General features: G+C 52.3%; 1 protein-coding gene across 8 annotated transcripts in view; it reads right to left on the bottom strand.

The window, feature by feature from the left end:
• The window catches only part of LOC101936161 (alpha-1,6-mannosyl-glycoprotein 4-beta-N-acetylglucosaminyltransferase-like), a 48015-nt gene that overhangs the window by 10687 nt on the left and 20556 nt on the right, over positions 1-16772 (bottom strand). The window contains exon 1 of one of the 8 annotated variants that reach the window (XM_065595007.1): positions 9394-9821. The exons of 5 other annotated variants lie outside the window; for them this stretch is intronic. Coding sequence is in view for 1 of the 3 variants with exons in the window: in XM_024114178.3 (XP_023969946.2) it covers positions 3292-3439 (148 nt within the window). In the remaining 2 variants the exon portion in view is untranslated. Of the gene's footprint in view, positions 1-3291; positions 3575-7748; positions 7863-9393; positions 9822-16772 lie in introns of those variants that run through there. 2 more of the 8 variants (XM_065595009.1, XM_024114178.3) reach the window with 2 other exon arrangements.

Below are 16772 nucleotides of genomic sequence, written 5' to 3'. Positions count from 1 at the left end.
CAGGCACTGGACCCTAGACCCAGTCTTCAGGTGTTAAAGGATATGAATGGCAGGGTCTTGCTCACAGCACTTGATGGTCATCAGTAAATAGGAACCCCAAACTGCTCAGCACATGAATCCAGCCAGCCCAGGCTCCTGGCACCAGCTGCTCCAGAGGAAGGTGCAAGAAATCCCCTAATGAGCAATTACGGACAAACCTGCCCACAGAAGTTTCGCCCTGACCCCGGTCAGGTGCTAGTGGGTAGCAGGAGGGCTTATTAGTCCTCTCTAGGACCCTTTTACCTTGGGAGGATGGGCAGGGCCCGCAATCAACACTTGCTAAGTCACTTATTGTAAATGTTACGGAATTGTTCAGCCAATGATGCAGATGCCCTCGAAACACATTACAGCCCTTCACCCTGCCCTTTCTAATACCTGCTAGCTGCTACCGAGGCGGAGACGTGTGCAATGGGATGAAGGAAACTGCCTCCACGGGCCTTGGGTACCACCAGCATGAGACGTGGGCAAGTGGTCTCACTGCAGCATCATTCTATTTGTTTTAAGCACACTCCTCCCTGTGCCTGGTACAGGAATAGCCCCCCCTTTCTTTTCGATAGCCTCTGTAGGGATGGCTATCCCACAGCCAGAGGGGCAACTGCGGCTCCTATAGACATCCCCCAGCTAGCTTGGGTCTGGCTAGCTTGAAAGCAATAGCCGTGAAGCCCCGACAGCTTGGGCTAGCTCGCTTGCTCCGGTATCGCGACCCATGCCACAGTCACACCTCTGCCTGCAGTGGGCTACCTCGCCAGCCCAGGAAGGACGGATACCACACCAGAGCCTGTTTCAGGCCCGTCCCTCAAGGCATCATTTATTGATTAACCAGGAACTTAGGCAAAATCCCCAAATAAGGTACTGCCTCTGCCCAGCACCAGCTCCTACAAGCTCTTCCCTCACCCAGTGCACAGAGCCAGGGACTCCCATAGGAACCTTTCTACTTCCTACAGCTCTCACCCCCAACCTGTGTACCAGGGAGTCACCTGACAGCTGGGTTCTTTCCCTGACCACAGCAATTCCTGCAAGCATCAGGCTCCCAGCCACTCTCAACTGAGCTCTTGCCGGCCTTTATAAAGACCAGGTGCTTTTCAAGCTATCACCTGATGCCCTGGCCCCACAGCCTGTGAGGATTAGTCACAGGTGGGCTGGGCCCATCTCCCCTTAAAGGGGCCAGGCATGCTATGACACCTATCTAAAGAGCTCTGGAGGCGCCAGTCATGGATCCATAGTTAAAGCTGACCGAATTGTGTTCTTAAAGCAAGGATTCAACTTGTTCATTATGTCTAGAGAACACAGCCTATCCCCTCTAAATTACAGCCCTCACTCCAAGCGGAGGCCGAATTCTGCAAGAATTTACAAATCAATCTATTAGTTTAGGAGTGAAAATGGATTTAAAATTGGGCCTTTAGAAAGTTAGCATTTGGCATCAGGTTTTTTGTTGGGTTTTTTTTTTTTTTTTTTTGGTCCTTTTTGATCTCAGTTTAGCCATTGTCTATCTAGGCAAAAATTGGCAGGGAGATGAATCTGGACCCGATCCGGTGCAAAGAGTAGCTTTTGAAAAGAAATATGTAGGATTTCAGACTGGAGAAAAGGCGTAAATTGTTAACCATGACAGCAATTAACCATGGGAACAATTTACCAGGTGGATTCCCCATCATTGACAATTTCTTAAATCAAGATGGGATGTCTTCAGAGAAACTCACTAAAAACTGCCCGTTGGCAAAACGGCCACTGTCTGCCATTGTCCTCCATTCACGGCCTGCCCTGGAGGCAATACGGTTGAGAGCAGTGGGGGAGAGCTGCCATTTTGACAAAGGGCAATTCTTTGGGGGCTTCTCAGAGGGAGAAGATTCCCTGTGCCAGCCTCTGCTGATGTGAATGTTCAGTTCTGAAAAATAAGGGCAGAGAATTACCACTAATCCTGCTCTCCAGATCTATCCAATAGGGTGGGTAGGGGAGAAGGGAAACTGGTGTACATGCATGGGAGGTGGGTGTTGATCATAGAATACCAGGGATGGAAATGACCTCTGGAAGTCATCTAGTCCAACCCCCTGCTCAAAGCAGGACCAATCCCCAGACAGATTTTTGCCCCAGATCCCTAAATGGCCCTCTCAAGTATTGAACTCACAACCCTGGGTTTAGCAGGCCAATGCTCAAACCACTGAGCTATCCCTCCCCTCATCCCACTATTTTGTGCTGATCTGGGGGTGCAAGTTTATAAGACACGGTTGGCTCAGTCATCGGAATCCTACCTCCAGCCCAGGACTCCTGCGATGAGAGGGGATCTCTCTGGAGCTGGAGGCCGGGGGACCTATAGGGACCTATTGCAATCCTGTGTTGCTCGCAGGATGACGTACTGCAAAAAAACTGCAAAAGGACACCTGGGCCTCATAAAATGCTGGGCTTGAATGGCCATGCCGGGGCACACCTCAGCGCAAGACTTAAGTGCAAGAGAGCCCCATCGGGTTCTCGCAGCATGACCTGAAAGAGAACTCCAAACACGTCCCCTGCCTACATCGCCTGTAACTGCTCCACTAGTCCATGATCTGCAGGTGCTCCACACCTCTGGAAATCAGGTCAAGGGGTCTCAAAGCTGGTGCCCACAATAGCTGCCCCATTTCACAAATATTGGCCTGACGTTCAGCTAGTCATTGGAGAAAAATCGAGACCCTTAACAAGATGCCAATACTGCTAAGCCTGCCTGGAGAGCTGTGCCAGAGGAAACCAACCAATGACATCTCCGGTTGACTACTGGTGCCCTGTTTTCAGACAGGAAACAACCCACTGCTCGTATTCAGGGGAGGGATCCTGCTCCTGTGGACCAAGGTGTGACACCACAGCTCTCAACGCCCCTTTGCTCACGCACTCCTGCACAAGAACGCAGACGGCCGGTTACCACACACTGACAAGGTGCTGAAAACTACATTCTTACAGAGAGGACGCAGTGGTGAGAAAGAGTCTAATGCACTAAGTAAATTCAGGAGTCAGTTGCTACATCTGCCTCTTTGTCCACTTAATCACAGATCCTGGGCCAGGCTCAACAGGCTGCCTCTGCCCCGGCCTGGTTTCCTCTCCACGCAGGGACTGTGGGGCAGAGTTGCAGATCATAACTCATGTGGTAGAAGCCTGCCCAGTTCCATAGCTGGAGGGCAGTTTGCAATTCCTGGCCTCCCTTGATCCACAGGCTATCCTCTGGTTACGGAACCTAGGCATTGCACCTGGACGTCTGCATGCAAGAGAAAGGAGTATCAAACCTACCTTGCTCTCCGTTCTCTGGCCAAGTAACTTCCCTTCCAGTGGGGGCCAGGAACATGCAGACAGTCAGGACAAAGACGAGGCTGGGAACCTGAAATTCAGGTTCAGCTAACAAGTCAGGTGTCTCAAAAATGCATCTTTTTACAAACATCTCCTGAACTTCTTGTTTAGTGACAAACAAAGGGCTGGCAGGCCAGGGGTGGATATACAGACAGCAGTGCCTGAGCAGAGCCCTCTCCAACTGCCCCACAAGGAATTCCCTGCATCAGCAAAACCACGCTCTCCTAGAGGGCCAGGCCTAGCTAGGGGACACACAGGGATGCTTCGAAGGGGTCTGCGGGGCTAACTGGGGCTCTTCCCTGCACTCCAGGATCCCTGATACTACCTCCATCACAGCTGTAGTTCTCCGGACTGATAAAAGGGAGTGTGATGATGTTACACAATGTTCATATATTATTGAAAGGTCTGGGCAGGAAAGGCTCCTTGCATTATGCTCTCAGCCCTGCCTGCTGGTATTTGCTGCAGGGCCAGGCTGTAATAGTCAGGGCCAGGCTGTAAAAGTGCTATGGACTTAGAGCATTAGGGAATGAACCCTCCCATCAGGACTATCCTCTATGGGGGCAGGGGAGAAACCAAGGCACAGGAAGGTTGGAGCTGACTGAATTGGTTGGGGAGCTGGCGGGGTTGTGACATCACAGGTACCAAGCAAGTGATGTCTGCTGAGACAGGAACAGAAGGGATTTTTACCCAGACTGTTTAAAGTTCATTGGTTTGTTTCTGTCAGCAGTGTGGCCTAGTGGCCAGAGCTCTGGGCTGAGACTTGGGGAGACCTGAATTTTATTCCTAGTTCTGCCATTGGGCCGCTGGGTGACCCTGGGCAAATCACATTGCTGCTCTGTGCCTCAGTTTACCCATCTGTAAAATGGGGATAATGATACTGCTCTTCCTTTCTGGAATGCTTTGGGATCTGCGGAAGGAAAGAGTTAGTGACTATTATTATTTAATACACACACATGCAAGGAAAGCTCTCCCAGTCCCAGTGCTCCCATTCCTTCCATCAAAACTTCCAATCCTTCTTTTGGAGTCAAGCAAGAGTTCTTCCAGTGTGCAGACAGACCCGACCTAGCTTTGCTCTCTCTGGCAGGAGTACCAACAGGAGTGAAGCTGCGGCAGCATGGGCTAGTCAATCGAGTCCACATCCAGGGTCCCAGGCAGGATGGTTATTGATACAGCACATGCTGCTGCAACTTCACTGCTATTGTTATTTGAGCTAGCTAGTGCAAAGCTAGCTTGGGTCTGTCTGCCGTCACCCCTCTGATTGTGTCTGCCATCACCCTCTGCTGCCGTCACCCCTCTGATTGTGTCTGCCATCACCCCTCTGCAGCCGTAACCCCTCTGATTGTGTCTGCCATCACCCTCTGCTGCTGTCACCCCTCTGATTGTGTCTGCCATCACCCCTCTGCAGCCGTCACCCCTCTGATTGTGTCTGCCATCACCCCTCTGCAGCCGTCACCCCTCTGATTGTGTCTGCCGTCACCCCTCTGCAGCCGTCACCCCTCTGATTGTGTCTGCCGTCACCCCTCTGCAGCCGTCACCCCTCTGATTGTGTCTGCCGTCACCCCTCTGCAGCCGTCACCCCTCTGCAGCTGTAACCCCTCTGATTGTGTCTACCGTCACCCCTCTGATTGTGTCTGCCGTCACCCCTCTGCAGCCGTCACCCCTCTGATTGTGTCTGCCATCACCCCTCTGCAGCTGTAACCCCTCTGATTGTGTCTGCCATCACCCCTCTGCAGCTGTAACCCCTCTGATTGTGTCTGCCATCACCCCTCTGCAGCTGTAACCCCTCTGATTGTGTCTGCCGTCACCCCTCTGATTGTGTCTGCCGTCACCCCTCTGCAGCTGTCACCCCTCTGATTGTGTCTGCCATCACCCTCTGCTGCCGTCACCCCTCTGATTGTGTCTGCCATCACCCCTCTGCAGCCGTCACCCCTCTGATTGTGTCTGCCATCACCCCTCTGCAGCCGTCACCCCTCTGATTGTGTCTGCCATCACCCCTCTGCAGCCGTCACCCCTCTGATTGTGTCTGCCGTCACCCCTCTGCAGCCGTCACCCCTCTGATTGTGTCTGCCGTCACCCCTCTGCAGCCGTCACCCCTCTGCAGCTGTAACCCCTCTGATTGTGTCTACCGTCACCCCTCTGATTGTGTCTGCCGTCACCCCTCTGCAGCCGTCACCCCTCTGATTGTGTCTGCCATCACCCCTCTGCAGCTGTAACCCCTCTGATTGTGTCTGCCGTCACCCCTCTGCAGCCGTCACCCCTCTGATTGTGTCTGCCATCACCCCTCTGATTGTGTCTGCCGTCACCCCTCTGCAGCCGTCACCCCTCTGATTGTGTCTGCCATCACCCCTCTGATTGTGTCTGCCGTCACCCCTCTGCAGCCGTCACCCCTCTGATTGTGTCTGCTGTCACCCCTCTGCAGCCGTCACCCCTCTGATTGTGTCTGCCATCACCCCTCTGCAGCCGTCACCCCTCTGATTGTGTCTGCCGTCACCCCTCTGCAGCCGTCACCCCTCTGATTGTGTCTGCCGTCACCCCTCTGCAGCTGTAACCCCTCTGATTGTGTCTGCCGTCACCCCTCTGCAGCCGTCACCCCTCTGATTGTGTCTGCCGTCACCCCTCTGCAGCTGTAACCCCTCTGATTGTGTCTGCCATCACTCCTCTGCAGCTGTAACCCCTCTGATTGTGTCTGCCATCACCCCTCTGCAGCTGTAACCCCTCTGATTGTGTCTGCCATCACCCCTCTGATTGTGTCTGCCGTCACCCCTCTGCAGCTGTCACCCCTCTGATTGTGTCTGCCATCACCCCTCTGCAGCTGTAACCCCTCTGATTGTGTCTGCCATCACCCCTCTGATTGTGTCTGCCGTCACCCCTCTGCAGCTGTCACCCCTCTGATTGTGTCTGCCATCACCCTCTGCTGCCGTCACCCCTCTGATTGTGTCTGCCATCACCCCTCTGCAGCTGTAACCCCTCTGATTGTGTCTGCCATCACCCCTCTGATTGTGTCTGCCGTCACCCCTCTGCAGCTGTCACCCCTCTGATTGTGTCTGCCATCACCCCTCTGCAGCTGTAACCCCTCTGATTGTGTCTGCCATCACCCCTCTGATTGTGTCTGCCGTCACCCCTCTGCAGCTGTCACCCCTCTGATTGTGTCTGCCATCACCCTCTGCTGCCGTCACCCCTCTGATTGTGTCTGCCATCACCCCTCTGCAGCCGTCACCCCTCTGATTGTGTCTGCCATCACCCCTCTGCAGCCGTCACCCCTCTGATTGTGTCTGCCGTCACCCCTCTGCAGCCGTCACCCCTCTGATTGTGTCTGCCGTCACCCCTCTGCAGCCGTCACCCCTCTGCAGCTGTAACCCCTCTGATTGTGTCTGCCGTCACCCCTCTGATTGTGTCTGCCGTCACCCCTCTGCAGCCGTCACCCCTCTGATTGTGTCTGCCGTCACCCCTCTGCAGCCGTCACCCCTCTGCAGCTGTAACCCCTCTGATTGTGTCTACCGTCACCCCTCTGATTGTGTCTGCCGTCACCCCTCTGCAGCCGTCACCCCTCTGATTGTGTCTGCCGTCACCCCTCTGCAGCTGTAACCCCTCTGATTGTGTCTGCCGTCACCCCTCTGCAGCCGTCACCCTTCTGATTGTGTCTGCCGTCACCCCTCTGATTGTGTCTGCCGTCACCCCTCTGCAGCCGTCACCCCTCTGATTGTGTCTGCCCTCACCCCTCTGATTGTGTCTGCCCTCACCCCTCTGCAGCCGTAACCCCTCTGATTGTGTCTGCCCTCACCCCTCTGCAGCCGTCACCCCTCTGATTGTGTCTGCCATCACCCCTCTGCAGCCGTCACCCCTCTGCAGCTGTCACCCCTCTGACTGTGTCTGCCGTCACCCCTCTGCAGCCGTCACCCCTCTGATTGTGTCTGCCATCACCCCTCTGCAGCCGTCACCCCTCTGCAGCTGTCACCCCTCTGACTGTGTCTGCCGTCACCCCTCTGCAGCCGTCACCCCCTCTGATTGTGTCTGCCGTCACCCCTCTGCAGCCGTCACCCCCTCTGATTGTGTCTGCCGTCACCCCTCTGCAGCCGTCACCCCTCTGCAGCCGTCACCCCCTCTGATTGTGTCTGCCGTCACCCCTCTGCAGCCGTCACCCCCTCTGATTGTGTCTGCCGTCACCCCTCTGCAGCCGTCACCCCCTCTGATTGTGTCTGCCGTCACCCCTCTGCAGCCGTCACCCCCTCTGATTGTGTCTGCCGTCACCCCTCTGCAGCTGTCACCCCTCTGATTGTGTCTGCCGTCACCCCTCTGCAGCCGTAACCCCTCTGATTGTGTCTGCCGTCACCCCTCTGCAGCCGTAACCCCTCTGATTGTGTCTGCCGTCACCCCTCTGCAGTCGTAACCCCTCTGATTACCTTGTAGACACCCTCCAGGACCCAGACAGTATGTCTCAGACCCCAAAAGAGAAGGCTGGAGCTTCAGGGTGCATAAGGACCAGTTCCTCTGGGTATTTGGGTTTGCCTGTGGAGTGGATTCACAGCTTAGACGCTCCCATTTCTGGCCCAGTAATGGCTCCCGATGGCAGCCAGCACCTTTAGTCCCACTGGTGTCTTTCAGTGAGAACGGATTCCCCACAGGTAGCAGCAGCACCTAGTGAAAGCCACTCGACAGGGTTTCGCCCGGGGACTTTTCCTTTTATGTAGGTACAAAAAAAGCAATCTAGGGAATTTAGGGCCAGACCCAAAGCCCATTAAGGTCAATTGAAAAACTTCAGCAGGCTTTGAAATCAGGCTCACAATGCACCGAAAAGTCAGGGTATGTGAAACCTGAGCGACCGCAGGAACTCATCATCCATGCTGTAGTATAAACTCACATAACCGATGCGATGTCTCCAATAACAGCACAACGCCATGCAGCCCCACAATCACAAGACACACGACTGATACTGTATTGCATTATAGGTGGCCGAGCAATAAAATCACACATGCAAACCTGCAGCGCACACCTTGCTGGTCACCTGTCCATCTTTCCCATCCCCTTTTCCTAATGGCGCAGTGCTTAGCTTGGACCTTTGAACAATTTTCACATCTTCTCTCGAAAGCTCTGCTGACTGTATTCGTACATAATGTCTCTTTCCAAACACTAACTGCTGTCAGGATTGTTTTGTTTCTGATATTTACATGGAAAGGATTTGTAAGTCACATTGTTAAAGATTCCAAAATAGTTGAAAACAACTTCCATCAGTATCCAAGAGTAAAGTGCCTCAGTCCCTTCCAACAGGTAAATCATGCATAAATCACAAGTGATTTGTCTGGTAGTCTTGCAGAGTGCCCAAAGTCTCACTGTGGAATACTAGGGGAAAAAGGGGCAGCCGTCACTCAGTGCAGTGGTAACCTTGAACTAGCTGACTTATAGGGTCATCAGATATCCCGATTTTATAGGGACAGTCCCAATATTTGGGGGCTTTTTCTTATATAAACCCCTATTACCATCCACCCCGTCCCGATTTTTCACACTTGCTGTCTGGTCACCCTGCCTTAGCACAATGGAAGTTTATTGTTGCCTTAGTCATTAACTTGGGAATTTAAAATAAAAATAAATTTTTCTCACCTTGGACACTGAATGGTCTAAGTAATTCCCGGACTAATTCTGGAATCCAGACCCAAAAGAAGCCACCTTAGCTTGGGCTTTACTGATTGAGACTATGGTGAAGAGAAGCCGGGTCACGGGGTACTTAAAGTTCAACATACTCTGTTAAAAGGGGGGAACCAGTCATGTTATTATGGGGTGCTCTTGCAGCACCATCATTAAGGTTGCACGGAGCCTTCTGTTGAGAGACGATTTTTTTAAGTACACTAAAATCCACATGCATAGTCACATTGGGCAGAAAACTGCTAGGCCGGTGGAGAGCCTAGATGAGAGTTAGCATTGGAAATTTGGGGCACTTGGTAAAGGGGTTCTTGAGATACCGTCCCCACACCATGACCTCATTTTCAAATGTGCTGGTTCTGACTACGCTTTTTTGCCCAGACCTAGGGGAAAACTAGAGGGAGTACTCACATGCAGCTTCTATCACTGGGCTGCCCCTCAGCTCAGCTAGCGTTGGCCACCAAGAGGCAGCTTCAAAACCCGATCGGTCAGCAGTTAGGAGCCTTTCCGGCTGGTTGTCCGAGTGGTGTATGTGATTGCGATAGCTACAGCATGCCAGCAGGAGCAGGCTTAACGACGCAGGCTGGAGCAGCGTTTCTTTGTAAAGGCAGCATTTCAAAGTGCTCTGAAATTCACAGGCAGAGTGAAAGCTGGCATGCCAGATCCGAGGCTAGTTCAGCTCGGTGGGGCCGTCCCGGGGTCATTTGATCAAGGGGGTCCTGAGATACAGCTGCCCGGAAATGTCCTGTTTTTAAAATTCAGGCTTGATGCTTATTGCAGACACAGCAGTGAGAGCAGGGTGGGAGACACAGCACATAGCGCTGAGGCCAGGCAGTGAGCGTATAATGGACTGGCTTGGTGCATTATCTTGTGCAGCCAAGTATTTCTTCAAAAACAACAAGGAGTCTGGTGGCAGATTAAATAAATCTGTTAGTCTTTAAGGTGCCACCAGACTCCTTGTTGTTTTTGTAGATACAGACTAACACGGCTAACCCCTGATACAAGTATTTCTTCTGATCCTCAGAGCGACTTTGGCTGCCAACTTGCCTGTTCTGGAAGGGAACAAAGTGCTGCTAAGCGTCCTTAACTCCCCTATAACAACAGTTTTTGTGGATGGATTGAAAACTCTAAGGCAAGAACCCACACCAGGGGTTACTCCCACTGCAGACATGTCGATGCAGCTTACGGGTGAGCTGGTGTTTCTGTGCTTTAATGAGCACAATAGCTAACGAGCATTGCTGGGTCATTAGCTCCACAATTGAGTCTTTGTGCATACGGCACTTGTGCACTACAAGGGCTTGACGACACAGGGAAATTGACCCGCCCAGAATAATTCGCCCACTATGGCTAGGCCAGTCCGCTTCCCCGTGTAGACAAGAATTCCGTTGCGCTATACTTTTGTAACCAGGCCACAGCTCTCTCAGCCGGCCTGGCGACGGAAGCCCGACGCTTTCCCACAGCTCAACCCTGCGTCGGTTAAATCTGTGCCCCTGCACCTAAAACGCTGCCTGGCTGTGTTCAGATTGATGCACTGTGGGGAAATGCAGGCAGCTATCCCATAGTGCCTCAGCAGGGGACAGAGCGCCTGGCAGCCCTGCACTCAGAGCAGCACCAGCAGCACGCAGGGCAATGCACTCTGGGATAGCCTACCGCACCGAGGACAGCCAGGACTGGCCCGCCTGGTTACACAAACTCTTAGGGAGGCCTGGTTTTAGGACCTGGATCTCGAAGATCCAGGTCCTGGGCCCTCTGCCTAATAACAGTACTCAGCACCTGGGGAGTGGATAGGTGACATGGCTAGCGCCAGGCGTACCGAGCTGTTTATCGGATCAAACAAACGTTACAGGGTGTCGCCAGAGCCTGTGGGGACTTCCTCCAGTGCAGAGGCCGCAGGCAACAGAATACCACCCCCTGGCCAAAATCAGCAGGGAAAGGGGCCCCATTAGACAAGCGCCCCATATCCACAGCAAACGTCACCATGAATCTTGTCCGACATGCTGCCACCACACACAGTAGAGAGCCTTTGTTCCCTAGTGTGGGTAGACACCTTGACTTCCTGGCTGGCTGAGTGACACTTCCACCTGTCTGGGGTGGGGGTGGTTTTGTTGACGTCATTAAGCCTCACCCTAGGTAACTCGGGAGGGTGGAAGGCCACTAAGTGTCAATGAAACCTTCCTGCACTAGGCCTAGGTGAACCAAACTCTATCCTTCCATGTTTAAACTCTAATCAACCTCAAAAGCCAGGTGCAATTGGAATATGTAAGCAACCAGTTATCTGTGTGCAACCCCCTGCTCAAGCAGTAATAATGAGGCCTGCATGTTTCTGGCTGAAGGGAAAAAGGACAAGATAACGGTTTAAAGAAGTTACTAACAAGCTAGGCTTATAGCTGCCAAGAATGACTTAACTATTACCAGGGACGGGAGGGGTAGAGGGAGGGATGGGGGGGAGAAAGGGAGGGCTAGAGCGGAAAGGGCGGGGGGGGGGGGTGTGAGGCTTAACTGCAAAATGTATAAAAGAAGAAAAACTGTTCCTGTTAATGTGCTTGATCTGAGACTTGCCAGTCTCCTTGCACCGCTTTGGGATCCCAAATAAATTTTGTTTGCTTCTCCACCTGGTGTGTTTATTGACGCGAAGCACACTGGGCAACGAACCCGCTGTTGCTTTGCCTCGGGCACTCTGTGCTGGCAACAGTTTTGGCGCCCAACGTGGGGCTCGAGGCTGAAATTTAGCCTTGCCCGGACCCCTCTCGGAGGTCGACAGATTGCAGCGACGACCGACGCCCAGCGCGCACCGGTGACTTTACCGGGGGCCTCGGCGGAGATGTGGTTTGGTCGACCCCAGAGGGCACAACGGTGCAACGCGCTCGAGTAGTGGAGAAGCAGCTGCGGGCGACGGTGGGGAACCGGTCCCATGGATAGGGCGACGGTGCAAAACCGGACCCTTGGATAAGGTAGGAACAGTCCAGTGGGGACTTTATCTGTCTTGACCTGGGGACGCCCAGTGTCTACCTGTTATGACCTGGGGACGCCCAGTGTCTCCCTACGGGGCAGGGACAGAGTATGGCAGGCAGGGCAAGGTGTACACCCTTGGAATGCATTCTGGTGAATTGGAAAGTGTTTGGATCAGATCCGTTGATTAAAAGTAAACTGAAAAGGTTCTGTACAGTAGACTGGCCTCAATATCAGCTAGAGGACCAGGAAAGGTGGCCACCGGAAGGATCACTTAATTATAACACGATCCTTCAATTACTTCTGTTTTGTCAGCAAATGGGTAAATGGAATGAACATATGTATGTACAGTTGTTTATGTTGCTAAGAGATAGGTTAGATATTTTGCAAAAGTGTAATTTGACTCCGACAGGTTCGGTAGTAGCTATTGTTAGTCCCCAGAACCCCCCCACAGCTGTAATGGCAGGTCCGGTGTCCCCTTCGGCTATCACACCCCCTTCGGCTATCACACTTCGGCTATCACACAAGGTGTCTCAGGTCCCAGAGATTGCCCCCTCGGTGGAATTTTATCCGTTGATCACTGAGACCATGGTGTCCAGACATGGCTCAGATAGGAATCAGGCCACTACTATGCAGGTTTACACCCATGTGCCTTTTAACCCGGTGGACCTAGCAGCCTTTAAGGCACAGGCAGGGGAATTCTCTACGAACCCAAGCAAGTTTATCTCGGTCTTTGAAGGGTGCCTGGCTATCTGTAAGCCTGACTGGGATGATTGTAATGTCCTTATGCGGACCCTGCTGTCTGAGGTGGAGCGTAATCAGGTTGTGTCTAAAGAAAAGGAAAAGAGGCAAGCAAAAATGATGGTTGCAGCAGTACAGGCCGGTGGCAGGGGAAAATTCCAGGAAGGTGGAAGGGGCCGGGGAATGAGAGGACGTGGGCGCCCTGGCTCACAGGAAAGGCGTCTGGGTTGCAACCAGTGTGCCAGATGCCGGAAGGAGGGACATGGGAAAAATGAGTGCCCCGAAAGGGAAGCTACCCCTATAATGACAGCGAAGGATCAAGAATAGGGGTGTCAGGGAAGATGGACTATCCTGCCCCTGGAACTCCAAGTAAAAATGCGGGTGGGAGATTCGGACATAGACTTTTTAATAGACTCTGGAGCTGCACGAACTGCCGTAAACCAGCCCCTGCAGCTGCCTGTGTCAGAGTCCCTCACTGTGGTGGGTGCCACAGGGAAAGGAACCAAGTGCCCAGTATATGCCCCAGCGGAATGTGCTTTGGGAAACAGAACTCTATCTCACAAACTGGTTTACCTCCCCGATTGTCCAACACTTCTACTAGGATGGGACCTGCTTTGTCGCTTAGGAGCCACCCTGCATTTCACCCAAGATGAAATAACCCTCACCTTACCCCCCGAGAATGCCTGGATAATGACCCTTGCAATTGAGCCCTCAGCCATGCAAGCCTCAGAGTGGAGCCAGTGGGAGGAGAAAAGGAGGGTTAAAAAGCAGCTTTGCTGGACAGTGCTGGCCCAGGGATTTAAAAATTCCCCCACTCTGTTTGGCCAGGCCCTGGCCAGAGACTTGGAGGAGTGGGACAATGAGGACAGGGTCCTCCTCCTGCAATATGTGGATGACTTGTTAATTGCTGCTGTGGGTCTCACCCCTTGCCTTAAAGCCACTGTGAGCCTCCTGAACTTTGTTGGACTCCTCAAAAGTGAGTGTGCTCGTCCTGGTTTGTTGCTCCAAAGCTCTGTATAGAAGTTATTTTACTGGAAGGGTGTATAATGGCAATGTGTATGTGTTCATTGTTGGGAAAAGGTGTATAAGTGAAGAGTGGAAGTTTCCTTTGTAAGTTAAAAGAAGCCGAGAAGGAAAAAGAACAGAACGAGTTAACTGAGGGAAAAAAATATAGCTAGCAAGCTCAGTCCAAAGATAAGATGCTGGCACCATCCAAGGACACTGCCCAGAGCTAAGACTTGGCCGACAGCCAAGAAAAGGGGGGGCCTGAATGTGCCCAAGCAACTATGAGATCTGCAAAACACTGTCAGGCATTAATGAAATGTGTTAGGTTTCTTTTCTCACAGATAAAAAGTGCTACCCAAAGACCCTAGCAGCCCTGCCATTCATTGAAACAAGGAGACTGAGTCTACGTAAAGTCCATCAACGAAAAACTGCTTTGGCTCCACACTGGAAAGGCCCTTTCCAAGTCCTGTTAACCACCAACACTGCTGTGAAGTACCAAGGACTGCCCACCTGAACCCAGGCTTCTCACTGTAAAAAGACCCCTCCACCTCGGGAGGACTCTCCGACTGATGATAAGCCTATTTAAAGACAGGGTGATGTGCTAGTAACCTCTCCCCTGTATGATGCTGAACCACACTTTCAGGAAAAGAGAAGAAGGAACACTTGCTTCACTGAAACCACAAAGTCCAGGAATTCCTGACTACAAAAGACATTAGGAACTGACCCTGGTGAAGAAACAAAGAATTATACGCTGGCAGGGAGGCTCTTAGACCCCTGGCCTCCCAGGTACAGGCTGAATGTCTAGTCTGCCAAAAGAACAACCCTCGACCAGGAGTGTCAGTGCCACCAGCCACTCTGGAACCTACCCCAGGCCCAGGACTGGTTTGGCAAATAGACTTTACTGAGTTCCCCCTGACCCAAGGATTCAAATACCTTTTCATCTTGGTGGATCGATTCAGCGGATGGCCTGAAGCCTTCCCATGCCATAACACTGCCAAAACGGTGGCTCTGAAATTTGTCAAGGAGATCATTCCCCGCTTCGGCCTTCCCCAGTGGATGGAATCTGACAACGGAACACACTTCACATCCCAAGTTGTTCAGAAGATATCGGATGCCCTGCAAATCCCCTGGAAGCTCCACACTCCATGGCGACCGCAGGCCAGTGGAGTAGTGGAACGCACAAATCAGACACTTAAGCCGCACCTCTCAAAGGTCTGCAAAGAGGCTTCCCTTAAGTGGCCTGATGCCTTACCCCTTGTTTTGCTCCGCATTCGCGCTCTCCCAAAGGGCAGGTTAGGGCTCAGTCCCTTCGAGATTATGTTTGGAAGGGCATGGCCTATGAACGGTACACTGGTTCTGGCAGGGGAGTGGGAAATGGGGTGTGGCTTTTTATCTCAGTACATGTGCTCTCTGTCTGCTGTTCTCTGTTCTCTCCACAGGTATACCAGAGATTTGCAGCCTCTCCCGCTGGATGCTCCTGTCCATTCCTTGCAGCCAGGCAATTCCGTTCTCGTTCGGACCTGGAAGGACAAGCCTCTCCAAGAGAAGTGGAAGGGACCCCACACCGTCCTGCTGGTCTCCCACACAGCAGCAAAGGTCAAGGGACACAAGAACTGGATTCAACCACTCCCGTCTGAAGGCAGTGCCCGCTCCTGAACGGTGGACCGTCCAGCATACGGAAAAAGACTACCAGCGACGACCTGAGACTTAAACTGTTATTCAAAAGACAATAAGGCCTGCTGGGAATGCCCTGTGGTCTCTTTGGACAGTCGCAGCGCACTCCCCGTGAAAACTCTAAGCGTTGGTTGTGTTTACTCTCACAGGGCTGGCCTAACCTGGTGGCCTGGTCCTTTTGTTTTTAATCTGCCTACTACTGGTAATTGATATTTTGTGGGTACTTGGGGAATTGTAATTGTTAGGCCCTAGGGTCACCTGCCCAGCATGAGTTCAGGTCCAGGGTCTGCCACAGTGGTACTCTTTGCCATAGGGACACTCCTTTCGTTATCTCCCGTTTCCCCCAAGGCACATGTGGGATGGAAAGGGATCCCTACTAACTTGGAAACAAACACATATGAGTCCTTGAAGGTTTGCTTTGCCCAAGAGTTTAACCTCTCTAACTGCTGAGTATGTTCCCAAATCCTGCACCACGCAGCAGCGTTACCCTGGAGGGTGGTCCCCCAAAATTGGTCAGATATCTGTTGGGGATGGTTCAGTAGGGGAAGAAATACCTCGGGTACCCCCTTGTGACAAAACTGTACCATTGAATCCCAGTATGCATTAAGGGACAACCCCTGGCCGCCCCAGGCAGCGTAAATCTTTGTATGCCACCTCAGAGCCCATTAAGGAAGGAGACAGGTTGGGTATAATCCTCCTCCCATCCTATGGGGTGGAACGGCTAACCCAATTTTATCATAGGCTCTCTGTGTTTCTCACCACATTCGCCAATGAAACCTTGGCCATAGAGAAGAGCCTTAACTCAGAGCTATACCAGCTCCGGTTGCTGTCCCTGCAAAACAGACAGGCCTTATATTATGTTTTAGCCTCCAGGGCGGGGTGTGTGCCCTTATTGGGAATGAATGTTGTACTTATGTCCTGGAAAACTCACAGGACATTAACAAGCACATCCTGTCGGCCAAACAGGCTTTCAAGCGGTGGAAGGCCCAGGAAAGGAAACCCACAGTTTTCAATTCCCTTTGAAGTTGGTTGCCCAACCTAGGAGGACTGGGGGGTGGCCTTGTGCGTCTCCTCCTCACCGGTGTGGTATTGTGCCTGGTCACCCTCCTCCTAATTGCTTGTTTTAAAATGCTCCTCCGTAAGCTTTGTGCCCCCCCGTTCCTCAAAAATCCCGGCATACCCTCTCATTGAAAACCCCAGCTTCATAGCACTTAATCATATCTTGTCCACAGAATATGAGAAAACTCAGCCAAAAGCTTGTTGAGTATTCTCAAAGGAGGGAGTTGTTGACGTCATTAAGCCTCACCCTAGGTAACTCGGGAGGGTGGAAGGCCACTAAGTGTCAATGAAGCCTTCCTGCACTAGGCCTAAGTGAACCAAACTCTATCCTTCCATGTTTAAACTCTAATCAACCTCAAAAG

The sequence above is a fragment of the Chrysemys picta genome, chromosome 4, assembly GCF_011386835.1.
Source record: "Chrysemys picta bellii isolate R12L10 chromosome 4, ASM1138683v2, whole genome shotgun sequence".
NCBI classification, from domain to species: domain Eukaryota; kingdom Metazoa; phylum Chordata; order Testudines; family Emydidae; genus Chrysemys; species Chrysemys picta.
The sequence above is the reverse complement of the archived record's forward strand: the minus strand, read 5'-3'. Positions and strand labels throughout refer to the sequence as shown.